Raw genomic sequence first — 17,691 nt, 5'->3', positions numbered from 1 at the left:
TAAAAAAATCTTCATCTGTTTAAGTCTATGACATCTTAAAAAATGTGTTTTGGTGCATCATGTTGCCATTAGACAGCTTTTTCTGGACTGGAAAGTTAAGTTTCTGTCCTTTTGCAAGCTGCTCACCTACCTCACCAAAGTCCATGAAGAAAACCTGCCACTTTAAATCATTACACAACAGAGGTGTTGATCCACTGCTGCCTCCCATCAGTAAGTTCAAATGCAACTTTACGTGACTTTGGTGTTTGAAATCTTTCGTTTGAATTTACCTAAGTGACACAAACTTAGACAAGACACAAGCAAAGTAGGGCAGCAGTGGAACAGCGGCTCCTGCTAAAAACATTGATTTTCTCCATGGACTCTGGTTTGGGAGAATGTTAGACATTAAGATTTTACGATTTCTGCACAATAATCACATCCTTTATAATCATCCAGTTCATCTTTGAGTTGAGACATAATAATTGGAAGATTACGCCCTGCTGCATTTTTATGAATGTATGTGGTGAGGTCAGCCCGAGGACCCTCTGCACCTTCTGCAGATGAAAAGTAAGTAAGAGTTAAACTGTCTTTAGCCTTCATTACCTCCCTGGTGGTCAGGCCTCAGCCTGCCTCTCTGTTCACTTAGTGTCACCAAGCATTGATCTACACTCTAATTAAGTCCCTTGGCTAGAAGATGTCTGTGTGTGTAGATAGACATTCATACAAAAAAAAAAAAAAAAAATTAACAAAAAGAAACACTGAGTATTTCAAAGAGCAGCGACGTGAAAGTGTGTGAAAAGTGAGTGTTTTGCCTTGAAAACAATAAAAAAAACAGTGGAGCCTAATGTGATTCATTCAACCACACAAAAAAAACAATAATATTAAATGTTTGATAATCACTGAGAGCATTCAGAGGTGTCAGTCCAGGCTAGTGTGTGTAGTCTTTGTTAAATCAATAATTCAGCTGTGTGTGTAGACACACTCTTCTCCCCGGTGGTGCGAGTGCTGCTGACCCCTGGTCATCTCAGCCTGTCCCCTCCTCACTCCTCCATCACGGCTAATTACGCTCCCTGGAGTTTAGAGACGTCGGCCTGCAGCCTCGGCCTCCATCTGCTGCAGCGACTGAGCTCTCTGACAGCCGCCGTGCTTTCTCTCTCTCTCTCTCTCTCTCCGTCTTTCTCCTCCCTGACAAAGTGATAAAACTAATAGGCCTGCCTGGACACGCCGGGGTCAGCAGAGCTGGCATCGTCCACGAAGCCCGGGCCCCCGACTCGGACCGTGCTTTGGGGGGAGTTGGGGGCCACGCGGGCCGCGAGTGGAGTTACTGAGGTTGAGACTGATCAATGATGGGAGACAGACAGGCCTGAGGTTCACTGTCAGAGTGTGTGGAAGTTTTATTAAGACTCATTGTGCACCTTATGAGAGTTGAGGCAAAACTCACCCTACAAAAGTAAGAAAAAAAAAAAAAAAAAAAGATTAATCCATTAAAACCTCATTATAGCTGCATGATTCTCAGATTATAGACAGTGATGTATCTAATATCCAATTATCCCAAGAAAATGAATTAAGGATGAAAGTTTTGGGGAAAGTATGTAACTGTGATTTTTTCTGACAGATACTACGATTGGGACTCTACTGGCCAGAACGTGGACTGCACAACAAACCCTGGATGCCTCGCTCACCATCGTTATGTGTCATGTGTATGTATGTGGCGTTCCCATACCAGAAAAGATGTCTTCATCAACAAGTGCATTGAGTTGCCTGTCAATTAATGAGGTTTCCATAGACACAGATGTACTGTATCTAAGGACTATGGTATGGATGGCACGATACCACTATTTAGGTACTAGACTTTTACATTTAATAAGCTGTAAATAATACTGATGCATTTACCATCTACAGTTGTTATAATCTGCCACTTCAGATAAACAAAAATGTAATGTAAGAGCAGGAGCATAAGTAATAGGGGTGGGAATCTTTAGGTGCCTCACGATGGGATTGCAATTACAATTCAGGGGCCACAACTGATGCATCTTGATGCACTTTCAACCAGTTTTTTGTCTCACTCTGTGATCCTTATCACCACTTATCCACCGCTATTTTTATGAACAGAGCAACAGAACATTTCCATTATCATTTATTAAAACTAAATCAAATGTATAAACTGGAAAGTTACAAGTCCATTGTAAAGAACACACATTTTGAATTCACATATGACAAAATTAATTTTACATGCAATGTTTAACGGCTCAGCATCATTAGCACGTCTGTGGCTCTCATTAATTGCTCTTGTTTGGAGCTCATAAAGTGTCTGGGTGATGGCGCGCTGCACTTCGGACTTCTGTCTTTTTGTACCGTCTATTTTACCTTATTTAACATTGAAATAATCGGAATTTGGACACACATTTCGCCCAAGTCGAATCATGATGCACCTAATAATCAATGTTTTTCCCCACCCCTAAGAAACTAAAGAAACATCAAGTTAATCGCATGCAGGTGAAGTGATGCACCTTTCAGCTGCTCAGCTCATGAATGCAGATTCTACACTGGGGGGGTCTGATGACAGTTGATTATAGTCATGGCCCACTGAGCACGCACACAGAAATGTGTTATTATGAGAAGTGTAAAAAAAAAAAAAATTGTCGGATCATTATGAAGCAAATTAGACTTTGCCGCGCCGCCACAGTCTGGGTAATTAATGAGAGTGTGTGCGAGTAGCCTGGAGTTAACCAAATGATATGAAGACGGGTTAATGATTAAAAGTAACCATCAGTCTGCTGACGGTTATGAGTGCGTTCAGAAATCTAATCTGAAATGGTCAGGACGTTGTCTAAAGTGTCACTCAGAGAGGAGATGATTTAGTGACTTTTTGGCTGCAGGCAAAAAATATGGCCAAATGAAAACTATTCAATTATTTTATTTTATTATTAAAGGTGCAATGCGTAAAATTTGAGAAGATCCATTAGCAGAGAGGGAATATAGAATGCATTATTATGTTTTTTTGTACAGGAGATAAAACACGTGATTGCCCTTTCTCAATACCCAAGTACTTGCATACTTGGGAAGTACGTACTTGAGAAGCATGACTGGAAAACATACTCGCCAAATAAGGGAGTACGCAAGTATGGACAAGTATGGATATTGAGAAACGGCCGTTGATTTCTGTGTCGGTGCTACCGTCACAATGACACATTCCTGGAATTGTTGTCTTGCGGAGCTCCTTTTTGTCCCTAAAAAACGTGAGAGTGCAGGCGAGGGCAATAGTATCCGGACGAGCAGAAGTCCGCAAAGTGTTCTATTCTTGGCTGCACAGTGCAGCACAGAGTTCTACACAAACTTCCAGCCTCAGAGGATTTACGTGTCCAGCGGATACATGTTATAAATGACGGCAATGTTCCAGCTAGAGTCGGCAAATGATCGCTTTTCCAAATGCTAACTGCTGTTAGCTGCAGGAGCCTCAGTGACGCTGACGTAGTTTCCTGTGTCTCATTAGGGTATAATATATAAAAAATTATAAAATAAAGTTATTTTAATACTTTAAAATAATGTGGGCTATGACTGAAGAAATGTATCTATGTATATTTCCTCTTTGTGTGCACATCACAAAAGAAATTATACAAAACACAACATTTAAGGTCAAAGTGTTTGTGTGGGGTTTCTTTTTGTATTGGGCCCCAACTTTCAAAGTCCTTGATTCATTAGCTGTAATAGAAGCATTCAGTCTTAATAAAACTCAACCCTAAATTCTGATCCTGTGTGTGTTTTCATGACAGGTACGTACCTGACTGCTGAGCTCAGGCTTTGGTACCAGTCATTCAGATCCTCCTGGTTGCTGGACATCAGCAGCACTTTGGCTTTGGGGAAGTTGAGCTATAAGAAGACGAGGCAGAAGTTAGGTCAATTCTCTCATGTCAACTCAAGAACTCTGATTTTTAACTTCAGGATTTCACCGACAGCAGCTTTAACATCGACTGATCAAAAGAAATGCAACTGGACAGTTATTTAGCTCTAGAAGCTGAAACAAACACTTCAAATTAAATACAAAACTTCAGCCAGATGAAATACATACATTTTAATAAAGAACCCCCCCCCCCTGAGCCACTGAGTTAACATTATTTACAAGATATGAAAATAACTGTGGTGTGTACGGTATAGTTTATGCATAATTTGAATGTAAAACATGCAACCTAACAACAATTATGGTGAATGGTGGTTTAGGCTACACAATTAATCACAAAATGCTAAAATGGTGCAAAATCCAAGTCAAAATAAAAGTGCTATTAATGAACTAATAAAGATAAAATGTGTGACAAAACAGTGTTTTTAGATGATTACAGTAAAATATTAAGTGCAGTATTGATTCATCGGCATAACATTTTTTTTGTTGATAGCTAAAATGAAAAAAAAACAAAACATAATTCCGATGAATCAGTTATCCAAATAGTTGACAATGAATTTAGTAATCTATTAATCGTAGTATAAACTAGTGCCGTGTCCGTCTAATATGTGTGTTTGAATGGTCGCTATATTACACATTAACAAAAGCAGTTTGATTTGTTGCATTAAAAATAAATGCAAATATTGAAAAAGTGTAATAATAAATATAATAATTGCAAATAATGACTTGATTGAACAAATTCGGTGTGTGAAATATCTTATATTTCGTGCACATACAACATCAAAGTCGGCACTACGCACACAGGTGCCTTTAGTAAGTCACCTGTCAAGTTTGAAGCCTGTCGAAGGACCTGTAGGACAATTATGTGACTAATATTTACTATTGTGCAGCTCTGATATTTTACCACGTCAAAGCCAGTCATGATGAAGCTGCAGTAACACTAGAAAACCAGCAGAGGGTAGGCCAAAATAAGCAAAAAGCACCTCTCTCTCTCTCTTGTCATCCCACCATACAAGCAAAACCTACTGCTGCTCTGAACAGTCCTCCATCATCCCCTGGAAGTCTGAAATGTCAAGGTGAAGACGGAGAAAGCAGGAGACGTTGAGTAAAGAAGTGGGTCGCGTTGAGAGAGAAACGTGCTCTCAAATCTCCCCGGTCTACAGAATAACGGCGGCCTCTTCCTCTCTGAGTCAACAGTAATTATCAGCTCTCTCGTTCACGTTGCTAAAAACCAGACTCCGATTGTGCTCGTCAAACAAAGCAATGAGAGACGTCTGAGGCCAAACAAAAGGGGCTTTTAGAGCGGCGTAATTACACAGGGAAATATTTCACCGAGGATCAGAATTAGCCCTTTTTCCACATTAAATTGCCTTTCACAAATACCTGTGGCAACAGTATTGATCATCTCCAAGTCTGTTTAAACAACTTTATATGTCACGACAGAAGAGCATGAAGCTCAACACACACTCGCACATAATTATATTTTTACACAGGAGGGAGGGGAGTGTCTCATTATACATTAAAGAGATTAAGATTTCAAATACACCATCATCAAAAAGTATTACCTAATCACAGAGTTCAGTGAGTGGGGCCAAATTGAGTCGCGCATGATATTAGGCACGTGCTACTTCTGGAGAGGGGGGGTGGTGCAGTGATTTGATTTATGCACAAATACATTCCACTTCTATTGGAATGCAGTAATTAGGGATTTGTCAGGAAATCTGACCCTCTTAGGTAGAAATTACTTTGTATAATAAGAACGGCAGAGCATGAAGCCCCATCGCCGCACATGATTTGGCTTGATTATTTATACATCAAAGAGAATCTGTCAGGGATGTGGGAAAATATTCAAGTAGCGAGGGAATATTAGCAGGAGAAAGACTGCAAACGGAGAGAGCGAGAAGAAGGAAGGCTGAGAAGGACAAAAGGAGAGAAGACACAAATAAAAGCAAGCGCGCTACTCACATGTAACCAGAGAAAGAGATTGAGAAAAAGAGAGGGAGAGAAATAACAGGAATTTTAATAAAACCATTCCCCCCCCCCTAAACTTTGCATATAGATTGCCATGGCATTTACAGCTGTCAAATTTAATTTGGCTTTAATTCTTCATGGCCCTGGATGACGAGGGCCCTGGAGTGCTGACAGCCCTTTTCTTTGAGCTTAGGTAGAGGCCCAGGATCAATAATGTGTCCTTATGAGAAATTACATGTAATGCTATTGAGTATGCATCTGGGCCTCGGTGGGATAAGAGGCTAATGAAATGCCATTTCTGCCATTAGATAGTGCGCGGCAGGGGCCGGCGGAGAGCGGCGACAGGCTTAAAGGAAGATGTATTTACTGGAGGGGCCGGAAGAGATGGATCTGCAGCCTAATCTGATCCAGCAGCTGAGAGATTCTGTTGCAGCTGGCAGCCATCACTACACCGCTCACTCCTTAACACACACACATCCCAAATAACACTGCTCTAACTAATCTCCCCCATCCGCAGCCTTTTCATTAGTCACTTGAAGGATGCGTCTAATTCGCATCGCCTTCAGAGATGAAGTCACACAGGTCTGGTCATGTTGTTGGACGCACACAGGTTTGTGCAGCTATTCTTCTCAGGACACTGCCTCAACTTTCTTTCATATGGCCAGGTCTAAACAGTGCATCATCCCGAACCTTAACCATAACTTGTGAATCTAACCACAATACAAAGGCTTAGCACATAATCAGTTCCTCAGAAGTGAGGTTTTGCCTCATTAGATCAAGGTTTTGGTCTCCATGAGGACTATTGGTCCTGACAAGGTCATTGTTTGTGCCAGAAAAGATCCTAGAGGTAACCAATACAAGCAAAAACCCACACTGGATTGGACACTTTTTGTAGTTTAACACACAGAGTAGGTACAGAAATACAGTACTTACTCTCTCAGCTAAGAGGATCAGGGCTGGCAAACAAAACAATAAGCATAAATATGGCAATATAATTGTCCATATTAATTATATTGTAGTATATTCAGACTTTTACCATATTATGGTAAAAATATATCATGGTAAAAGTCTGAATATACGACAGAGTTTACAAAAAACAACAATCAATAAACTTTATATATATATAGTGGTGTAAATAGGCCTGCTCTCGTCATCATCCTCTTCCTCGCATATACTACAAACAGTGAAATTAGATCAAGATGGAGCGAGTAACAATTATGATTATTTATTTTCTTATTTGTTTCATTTTCTATGCACTCCAGTTTAAATTCCTCAGTTCCACTCCGAGAACAGTATTTCTGATTTTCCTCCATGTACCACCAGAGGAATATAAGATAATATAAGATATTTAAAACCACAACCAACCGTCACACTTGTAAGCAAAATTCCATAGGGTCGAGACGAAAAAGTAGTTGACATTACTCTTTATTATTTCCCCCAATCAAGAAGACTGGTCCATAAAATGTCAGGAATAAAAAAAATAAATAAAATAGATCCGTTTCTCAAACCTCAGAAAGACAATGTCCTTTAATGTTTTTAAGAAGCTGAACTTAAATGACATTATGTTACGTTTCAATTAGCAAAAAGCAGGCAGCTTTCATTCAGAAGTCAATTAATGACCAATGAATCAATTCAGTGTTGCAATCCCAACATTACATATTTAATCTGTTATTCTTATTGCAATAATGTATGAATTATGGATTATTTGAAAAAAGCTAAACGTGGAATACAGACGGAAAGAGGAAGTTAAGAGAGTAACAAGGCAGTAATGCCTTGTTATGAAATTATGAACTAACTAAAGTTTTTATCATGACACTCACCCAGCACTGATGTGGATTATCATATGTAAATATATATATATGTACTATAGATGCACAAACATGTATGAGCAAATTAGCACTATCGCACTTTGAAAGTTCTCACTATAGACTAAATTAATGAAGATACTCGAGTGTAAAAGCTAATACAGGGATTAATCAGTAATAAAAATAACTGCTAATTAAAAGTGCTTAATTTTCTGTCTAATTTTATTAAGTCGCTAAGTGTCTGAGCAAGCTGTGAGAGAGGACACAGTGGAGGAAATCAAACCTCAATGAGGCCGCTGTGCATCACAGGGAAGCACATTAGAATCACAAAATAAAGAGCTCTTTGAGCAAGAACGCATCAGCTGAAATGAATATTAATACCACGCGGCACTGGCACCGAGTCCTCGCTTGCATAAATGCTTTGGCTACTTGCTCAATGACGCGCAACTCCTTCTTTTAAATGTTTCATGGCGGCAACTACATCATTTAGACACAATTTGTCAGCCGGCAGCTGCGCCGAGACCTGGATCAAACTGAGAGAAAAGTAAAACGCAATAAAGGAACAAAGAAAGAAGGAAAAAAAAACTAAAAACTTTTGAGCGCCATCAACAAAGGTTTGAAGGTATGCAGGAGAAGAAGAGGCAAGGTAAACACAGGTCTCCTCTGACAAGCGGAACTAATTCCATTTCATTAGACGAGGCTGGAAAACATTTAGGAAATGTCTGATTATACAACGGGAGCCATCAGGGCCATAAGTAAGACAAATCAAAGCAACATACATCAAAAGTGGAAATTAAATAATGCTTCTGCTAAGGACTCACTCATGTGTGCACTCAAATCAATGAACAGATGTCTCCCCCACCTGCTGCCCAACAAACACGTGCAGCTCTTTCCCTTTTTCACTTTCAACATCTAATTTTTCCAACACTTAGTTACACAGAGAGATAACAACTCCGGGGAGCTGTTTTTTCACCCTTTTTGTGTGTTGACAAAATATTTCTAAATAGCACATAACCTGGTAGGAATACCAAAACACAATATGGGGATTTTATCAAAGACAAATAAAATGGGCAAAAAAAAAAAATATGGCCCAAAATTCTAAGGGATGGACATGAGTATTCAATTATATTCTTGATGATAAAAAAAAGTCGATCAGTGACTGTGACTATTTGTAATATTAAAAAGATACAAAACAAATGCGGTTCATCCTGCATGAAGTTTAAGAGGTTTCTTGAAGCCCTGTAGACCCTGCAGAAGTCATGCAATTTACCAGGGTCTTTGAATGCATGCGGTTAGATGCTCCTGTTTGCTTAACATGTGAACGCTGCATTAATATCACTCATGCACTGGAGATTATAATATTCAAATATAATGTAGTGAGTAGCATTTTTGCCACAAATCCTGATACGCTCAAATTCACGTGTTGTATTTTGAGAGCCTTGTCTACGGTGGATTACATACTTTTCAGCCAAAGCCAGTTTTTGCAACTCACAGACAGAAGCCTTGGAGTGGTGTTTGATAACCAGACTCCATTTGTTGGGTGACCTCTTCAGATCGGCTCAGAGACGTCACTTACACTTCACAGACTGATCGGTTTTCAAGCAGTTGGAAATCTGATTAAAGTTAGCCTGATTTAAACTGTGCACATACGTGTGCAAGTGTATTAAACCTGTAAAATGTTCTTGTGACACCTTCACATTTTTGAAACACAATGGTATTGGTAATCACTATCTCATATGTATATTTCTCAAGGTCCAGACTTAAGACAAATGGCCACCGAGCTTTTGCAGTTGCTGCCCTGAAGCTGTGGAACAGTAGCACTTAGACGTTCAGTCTGCAAAGATGTAGTCACACCTGAAGATTCGCTCGTTTTCTTTTACTTTTGAGGCTTCTTAAGCCATACATCCTGGGTCCAATTGTGACTGTTTTATTGTATCTATTGTGTTAATTTGACTTTGTATCATATTTACAGGGTCTCTACATGTTTCAACCTGTCAAATTTAAGACTTTTCAAGACTTTTTTAAGACCATAATGAATACAATTTAAGACCCATTTCAAATCCATACTGGCAAAAAACATGAAGGAAAATTGGAGCCACAAATCGTTTAACTTGCAATTCGGCTTAGCTGTGGGCTTTCATTAAGTTTTCTCCGCTGCTATGCTAAGCTGTAACACACCATGGCGCACGCACAGCACACTAGCTCGTGATGCTCTGTAAATTGTCACCGGGCAGCACAGGTGGCCTACTTTAGTTCTGTGTTGTCATGTTATCGCATCCTCAAAAAAATTAAACATTTCAAAGCGAGACGGAAGTTTATGCATGTTTTAAATAAAAGTAACGTTAATAGATTTTTAAGACCTTTCAAATTGTTTTTCAGATAATTTATGAGATTTTAGGATAATTTAAGACATTTCAAGGCCTATTTAACTTCTATACTTTATATTTGGTTTATAATTTGAGTTATTTACAGTGCAGTGTATATTTTTTTAAGTTATTTACAGTATTTTATTTTTTCTATATATTTATATTGTCTTATAATGTGGGTATTTTATTGTTCTTTACATTTATATTTTCACATATTTTATTTATCTCTATGTTCCTACAACAATTTAAAGAGAAAATTTGAATTTTTCTGGCATATTTACGAATGGTAATTAATCGTGATTAATCCACAGCTACCCTGTGATTAATCTGACTAAAAATTTCAATCATTTGACAGCCCTAATTTCAATGAGAGAAAACTACAGCACTTTGACGGTGTGAAAATGCGAATAAAGAGAAAGAACTAAAGATTTATACATATGTCTGCACCTGTTGAAAGGAATTTTTATCCAATCAAAGTAATTATCTTCACAAACCAATATACAAGTATGGGAATTGGTCCTGTTCTGGAAGATCTTTCATTGCTTCACAGTCTTGAGTTCATATAATGTCAAAACTCAAGCCTCATAGACTCAGCTTTGGAATGCATCTTTGCACAATAATCAGGGTTCGTACACTTTTTTAGCAATAGTTTTCCATGACTTTTCAATGATTTCTCCATAACCTTTTATTGACTTTCCAAGACCGAAAATCAGTGCCATCCCACAGTCCATCCAACATATGCAGTTTGTTGCGACACGACTTTCATTATCAGCATTTTGCACGTCCGTGGTCTGCGTCTTTCAGTAGCCGAAGTTTAAAGCTCTCCTTAAAAAGTCACTCTGTTGTAACTTTCTTTCATTCTTATTGATTTGAATTATTATTTGAGTAATGCTTTAAGTAATGGTTAAAAGAGAGGAAGTTGTTGTATTCTGTAAGGGCTTTTTTGTTGTTCACGTTTTGGTTCACGCCTGCAGTATACACTTGCAGCCACTGTGTGGCATCGTTTCCACCATATATACAAATTAATACAATATTCCATAAAAAAAACGACCTGTTTCGTCTGATGTCTGGGAAAGAAAATGTCACATTAACATCTCAGGTGGTATAACTTAGGGTCTAGCTGATTCATACTTACACTGAGCAGGCCTCCTCGACTCTTGGTGTGCCCAAACACCTTCTCCACAGTGCAGTCCTGCAGGGGGTACATGTGCTGGCCCGTGAACTTGTCTCCATTGGTGGGATGTAGCTGGCTGCAGCGCTTGGCCTGCAGCAACATGTCAGAGAACAGGAAGAACATCTTGGGTTTGGCCTCCTTACCTTTGGGAGGAACCAGTTTTAGCCAGCCCTCACGGATGTACCACCTCCCTGTGAGAGGAGTAAGTAAGAAACAGAAACATTAACAGTTAGATTTCGGTAGAAGCACATACTCATACAATATCATCTCAAATAAAAAAAAAAGTCTAATCCTGATGAAAAAAGTCAGGTTGGACAACACTTGAGGTGAATCCAGAACTAATTCTAGGTTAGACTTGGTTTCCAGTCAGCAAAAGACCTTGGGTTCAGCAACAGAGCCAACAATTAGTGCTAGCTGGTGTCTGGTCCAAATCTAGAACAGTGAGTCACACAATGGAGTTGGAAGGTCACCACCGCCATGTCATCTTCAACTGAACTTAATGGACAGAGTGTGTGGGCGTTTCAATGTTGGCATGGATGGTCTCTGGATCTCTGGTGTCAAGCATGTAAGAAAGTTGTGTAGAGCAACACAAGCAGCCATCAACTATCTTCTGTACAACCTTCTCCAAGATGCAGTTAATTTGTTGATCAAACACACATATGGATACTAAAGGCATCCTAATAAGTCTTTGGGCTTTTGCGGTTTGATTGTGAGGTTTGAGCTTGTGATAACTGCTTCTTCTTCAAGTAAAATGGTGGTTGACAAGTTGAGAGTATAGTATGGAATGCAATATTAGATCAAAAACCCATGCGTGGATCAACAGACCACAGAATGTGGAAAGGGCCTTAACACTGCAGGGATGCCTCACACACCCCTACTTCTATAATAAAATATTTTTGCAAAGGTTGAAACAAGAGTAAATTTGAATTCAAATACGAATCCAAAAGGACTCAATACCGACTTTGGCTGTGATGCTCTTGAATCACAAACCGTTGCAGGTTTAACTCATTTCACCATGTCAGTATAAAAGTGGTAATAGTCATTGTCTCCTCGGCATCAAATTGCAAAGAGCAAAAATAATGAGACAAAACCACACAGACTTGAAAAGATAAATGAAGACTTTTCAAAGGGAACAAAAAAAGACAAGTGAGAATCGGAGACAGACTCAGTGGGAGGTAGACATACTGGGGTGTGGCTGCAGAAGAGAGCTCTCATCTCTTCAGCCATGATTGGCAGCAGCCTGATGATAGCTAATAAGCAAAAGGCTGACATTTGGATAGATAAAATGAAAATTCAGCCTGAGTTCCAGGATGTTTTTGTAATTGCCCCAGCCAGCAGCCTGTGATTGCAGCTAGCCTGAGTGGCTGGAGCCATGCCTCTGGGGCTTAGAGAGGACATTTTCAGCTACAGAGAAGTCTACTGAGATTAAGTGACATGGCCAGGCGGGGGTCAAATTGCTTTTAAAATGCCATGGGTTTCAAACGGGAAAACAGTCAAGAGACACGCCACGACTTTCTAAGGTGTTGTGTGGAGATTGGAGCAGTGCTTGTAATCATTCTATTAAATATGATAGAAATAAAACCCTGTTTCATCCTTATACTACTCTTCAAAGACGTACTGACCGAGGATGTTGTCAACTACTCAGTTATGTTCAGTTAAAGAAATGTCTAATTTTTGAAGCTGATGTGTTGATTACTGACAGAGCTGCAGTATTTCCAACCCGTAAAGAAGTTGTCTGATCTCATAGAGATGTTGTTTTATCAAACTGAATGTAATGGATTAGCCTTATTCAAATAGGCAGAGGATGAAAGAAGAGGGCTCAAATGGAATACAAGTTGCTGGGTGTATCCTGTCTGAATGTATAAATGCGGTCTTCAGACATATTACCTAAACATAAACAAATCAATCGGTTAAATATATAACTTATGAGTGAACTGTTGTCTTGGTGGCCTTTCAAATCTTCTGATGCGTGTCGACAGTGGTTGGAAGTTTAAGTTTACAATCTGCATCTTAAATCAGACTGTATGTTGCCGTTAATTTCAGATTCACAACTATGACGGTACCTTTTGTTCGCTCAGTCAACGACAATGTGTCATCGCTTTAAATTCACACATGGGCAGCTGCGTGTTTCGTGTCCGCTGAAGCATCAGAATGCTGCCAGTGTCCAGTGTGCTGAAACCGACATATTTCAGTAGACATCAAACCTGCTGATTGGACAGATGTGCTTGGACCATCTACTTTACAGAGTTTGCTGATCATTTACAGGTTCTATACTACAAATCTAAACCCCTGGCACGTTGCTACAATTTACACAATAATTCCTTGCGTGAAATATCCCTGACGAAAAAAAGTAGTGTTGATTCTTTATAAGACAGGTAACACGTTCCATTTTTAATTGGCATTTATAACAGCACATTAAAGCTACAGAAGACAAGATCAGTAGATATTTGGTATATATATATTGGTCATACTAAATACTAACTTGTTGGGATGAAGGTTCCATGGCTGTTTCCATCATGGTACAGTTAAGTTTGGTATGGAACAGTACGATTTAGAACAGTAAAGCCCTGGGTCAGGCTTTACTGAGAGCAGTACCTTTACTTGGTAGGTGGGGTGTGCACAGTGCCAGTTGGCAGTGTCAGCGAGATACGGAATGTGACAGTGCATCGTCAACGAACAACGACATCGAATGTGACACAAAAGACAACAACGGAGGACATCCAGCAGCTCTATTTTTCTGCTCGGTTTGAGGTTGTTTGTCTCAACAAGATGTCAAGCTTTCTATGAGAATAAAACACCAGTTGCATGGGAGTGATGCTTTTCTGTCACCCAATCAGCTAACTGGGTGGGTTTAGCTCCACCCATACCATATTGTACCATTACACTACTTATTTCCAACGTAAAAATGCTGGCAGTGCATGCATTCCCTGAAGAGTTTTGTCCATGTGGTTAGACACAAATTCCAAAATGTTGGTAAATGTCTCCAGTTATGGGCCACGTTTCCCAAACATAGAGGTGTAGAAGTCTAATTCTCTCTCAAACCACATTATGCAGAAAGGTTACAAAACTTTCCAATAACTTCAACATCTGCCCATTTACAAAGTTGTTTTCATGAATTAAAAGTAGCGTTTTTGAAAACAGGGCTGTGGGATAATACTGGGGTGGCATACTGCTTGGCTGATTTGGAAAATGCTGTGCGTTCTCCCATATGGCACAAAAGAAGAAATTGAATTTGAATGAATGAAGACAGCAAGGAGCTGATACCTGATATACTTCTTGTACAGTAGAATATGTACATATTAGCAAAAGAATAAAATAAACATGGGTCAAATTTTAAAGGCCATTGACTGCTTTCTTATTGCAATTTAAGATATTTCAAATCACTGAATGAACAGGGTGAGTCATAACATCATGTTGGAAAAGGTGCAGAATCTGTGTCCAGACTGCACAAGACGAAATCAGCCCATTCAACCGGGTGTCATGTTACCGCCGATTTGAGTCAAAGCCAGTAAAAACATGTACTGAGAGTCATTTGACCCATGTGAAAATGCTGATTGGATCCATTCTCATTGCAGATAAAAGCCAGAATGTCTGACACAGACCAGAAAACTACAATGTGAATTATGCAGCCGTCTGGTTACCATAGCCGACTACAACAACACTAACATAACATCACCTGGACATTTAAAGTCTTCAATGTTAAAATATACCTACTTTCAACAGTAAAATGTTATGTATCTATTTGAATATGAGTGACCTAAACCAGCTTATGAGGTTTTTCAAGACACAATCAGATTTTGCCATCAGACTTCCTGACCTATAAAAGCTGAAGGGTGAGATAAGGTGGGATGTACTCCAGGTGAGGAGTCTCTTTGTGGACCGGGTTCTCTTCAGACCCCCTGCCAACATCTAACTGTCCACAATGCTTTGAGGTAGTGGCAGGTTCAAAGAGGAGGAGGTGCCGAGCACTCCTGTCCGTGTCCAGGCCTTTCAGCTGCCCTTGTCAAAGAGCACCTCTGCTCTACTACAAAGTCTTTTGGACTGGACCAAGTGGGGGGGCTGAAGAAGCTCGGACAGGAAACAAAGGTTGACCTACAAAGAGTCTTCTTCCTCCTGATGCGTCCAAAGCCAGAGGAAGAACAAGCAGAGGCTGTCTGTGTGGCAGAATGAGGACAAGTCAAGTCTGGCATTATTGAGTGTGTAGAATATTTCACCTTGATTGTAAGCATAAAAACAGAGGCATTGTAATGTAGAGCACAGACGAGGCCCAGTGGAAAACGTAAAGGGTGGAGGTTGCAAAGACTGGGCAAATGTTTGCTTCAGAAAATACAGAGATATGTCCCTGGGAATGTCCCTTCCCATATTAAGTAGGTCACAAAAATAGTGAAATTTAAAACGTACTTGCTGAACTACAAGACATCCCTGTTAATTAAAGCTGGGGTATGCAGCACTTTTTTTGTTATTGATCAATAGCTGCATAATAGAGTGACAAGTAATCTTAGAGAGCTAGACTTCTGCACCTCTTGATTGCTTTTATAGTTTTGAAGAAACTAATCTAGTACTTTAAAGGTCCATTTTGAAACATTGAGAGTCTATGGTCCGAAATTGAATGCAGTACATACAGGTATGTTTGCATTGGCATATAACTGCTTTGAAATCCCTATTTTTGATTTACATGGCTTTATAATAAGCCTTTTATAGACATACCTTATTATACTAGGGCCTTCATTTAAGGAGGCCGCCATGTTCCTAAAGCAGCCCGGACAGACAAACCAGCCACAGCATGCATTTTACACAAACACTACAGAAACAAAGAGGAAATGAATCCTTTCTAGTATGCGAAGGCCACCACATTTCCCTGAAGTGCATGAGAACAAGAGGGAGGAGCAGAGGAGTCATCTCTTTGTTCCAATCTGCAGTTTCACCTTTAGATATCACTAATTCTTACACAGTGGACCTTTAAATGATTCCTCACTTGTCAAAACCAGTCAGTTCATTTTCTGTGGACTCACTGAGAAATCATTCTAATGCTTCAACACTACAAAACAAAACAAAAAGCTGGAAAAGGATTAGAGGGGAAGGAGAATATTCAAGGGATTTGGAGGAAACATTTTATCATCTTTTGTTTTTAAGACTTGGAATAAAGCTTAATTGAATGAGGTAGTCTGAGCTATCGACACCCGAGACTGCAAAACCCCCCAACATACATAAAGATGACAGAAGCTAGAAAACAATTATGCACAATAGTCAATGACATAAAGGGACATAAACTGTAGAAAAATCAATGAGAAACATGATAGAAAAAGCAAAACATCTTTGTTTTAAATTGAAGGAACAGACAGGCAGACACAAATACACACTGTCCCAGGAAACAGGCAGACTGTCTGCTGTATCAGTGTCCCATTGATTCAGGCTTTGTGTCTCACAATCGTCCCCCCCACCCCCCCATCTCCTACAGAGCTACTTAATATGTTTGAGGGGCTCCGACGTCTCTCATCTGTAAAAGGCAGAGCTTTTCTTTCACCCACATTAGAGGTGGTGTTGGTGGGAAGGGAGTGGAATGGGTCTGCATGGGGTTGCAGGGTGGGGTGCTGCGGTGCTGCAGCTCTGAAGTCTGTCTGGTGGGACCCGAGCTTTATTGGCTGGAAAGGAAGCCGGCGGAGTTGCAAGGGCCTGAGAGCTCGGATGAGAGGAAGCTTTTGAAACTTCCCACATCGGCATTAAGAGAGATGAGCTGCTATTCAGCACTCACAGCTCCCGGCCTATACCAACAGATCTGTAAATACACACACACGCACACACAAAGGCAGCCTGCATAGCCAAGCAAATACACACTTGCTGGCGTTCACCCGTATCCTGCAAACACACTTTGGCTTCCTTTTTATCTGCTGGTCCGTGAGATGAGACTGGGCTCTAATTGGTCCTGGGGGAGATTGGCAGGATGAGTGGATCAACGAGGAGGCAGGGCTCTCTGGAGACAAACAACAGCAGTGGGAGTGGCAGGAAGAAAAGGGCCACAAGTAGAGAAGGAACCACGACGGATGAGTGCAAATACTCTACATGTGGAAGGTTGAGGTGGAAAAATTAGCAAAAAATAAAACCAGCCCAAAAAATGCCATCAAAATAGGCATGTTTACATGTAGAATATTACATTGAATTAAAACATGTAAACATCTAGGCTAGAAATCTAGACGCCCCTGGCTGCAGCAAATGTAATTTGGCTGGCGGGGCAGTCTAGCTACGCTCCATTGAGCTTAGGAGCTGAGAAATCGAGAAACGGACGGCCCAATCACATCGCGGTAGGCGGGCTTAACGTTATGACGACCATAAGTAGCGACTGAATTCCGCATTCTGCTACTCGAAAACAAGGAAGATGGCTGCCACTGGCGAAAAAGTTTCTTTCAAGTCGGCTTTGAGCGCAACTCTGGACGATTTGAAGTTAAACTTTTCTTCGACCTTCTGCTGCGGAGGCTTCCACGTCCTTTTCGTCCTCCACCC

At 40.1% G+C, this 17,691-nt stretch overlaps 1 protein-coding gene across 1 annotated transcript in view; it reads right to left on the bottom strand.

The window, feature by feature from the left end:
* arhgef39 (Rho guanine nucleotide exchange factor (GEF) 39) overlaps window positions 1-17,691 on the bottom strand; it is a gene marked incomplete at both ends in the record, with an annotated part of 54,298 nt that overhangs the window by 1,441 nt on the left and 35,166 nt on the right. The window contains 2 exons of the mRNA XM_083907058.1: window positions 3,761-3,849; window positions 11,155-11,384. Of these exons, the coding sequence (XP_083763184.1) occupies window positions 3,761-3,849; window positions 11,155-11,384 (319 nt within the window). The remainder of the gene's footprint in view (window positions 1-3,760; window positions 3,850-11,154; window positions 11,385-17,691) is intronic.

Source organism: Microchirus variegatus (genome assembly GCF_963457635.1).
Source record: "Microchirus variegatus genome assembly, chromosome: 20".
In the NCBI taxonomy this organism is placed as follows: Eukaryota; Metazoa; Chordata; class Actinopteri; order Pleuronectiformes; family Soleidae; genus Microchirus; species Microchirus variegatus.
The sequence above is the reverse complement of the archived record's forward strand: the minus strand, read 5'-3'. Positions and strand labels throughout refer to the sequence as shown.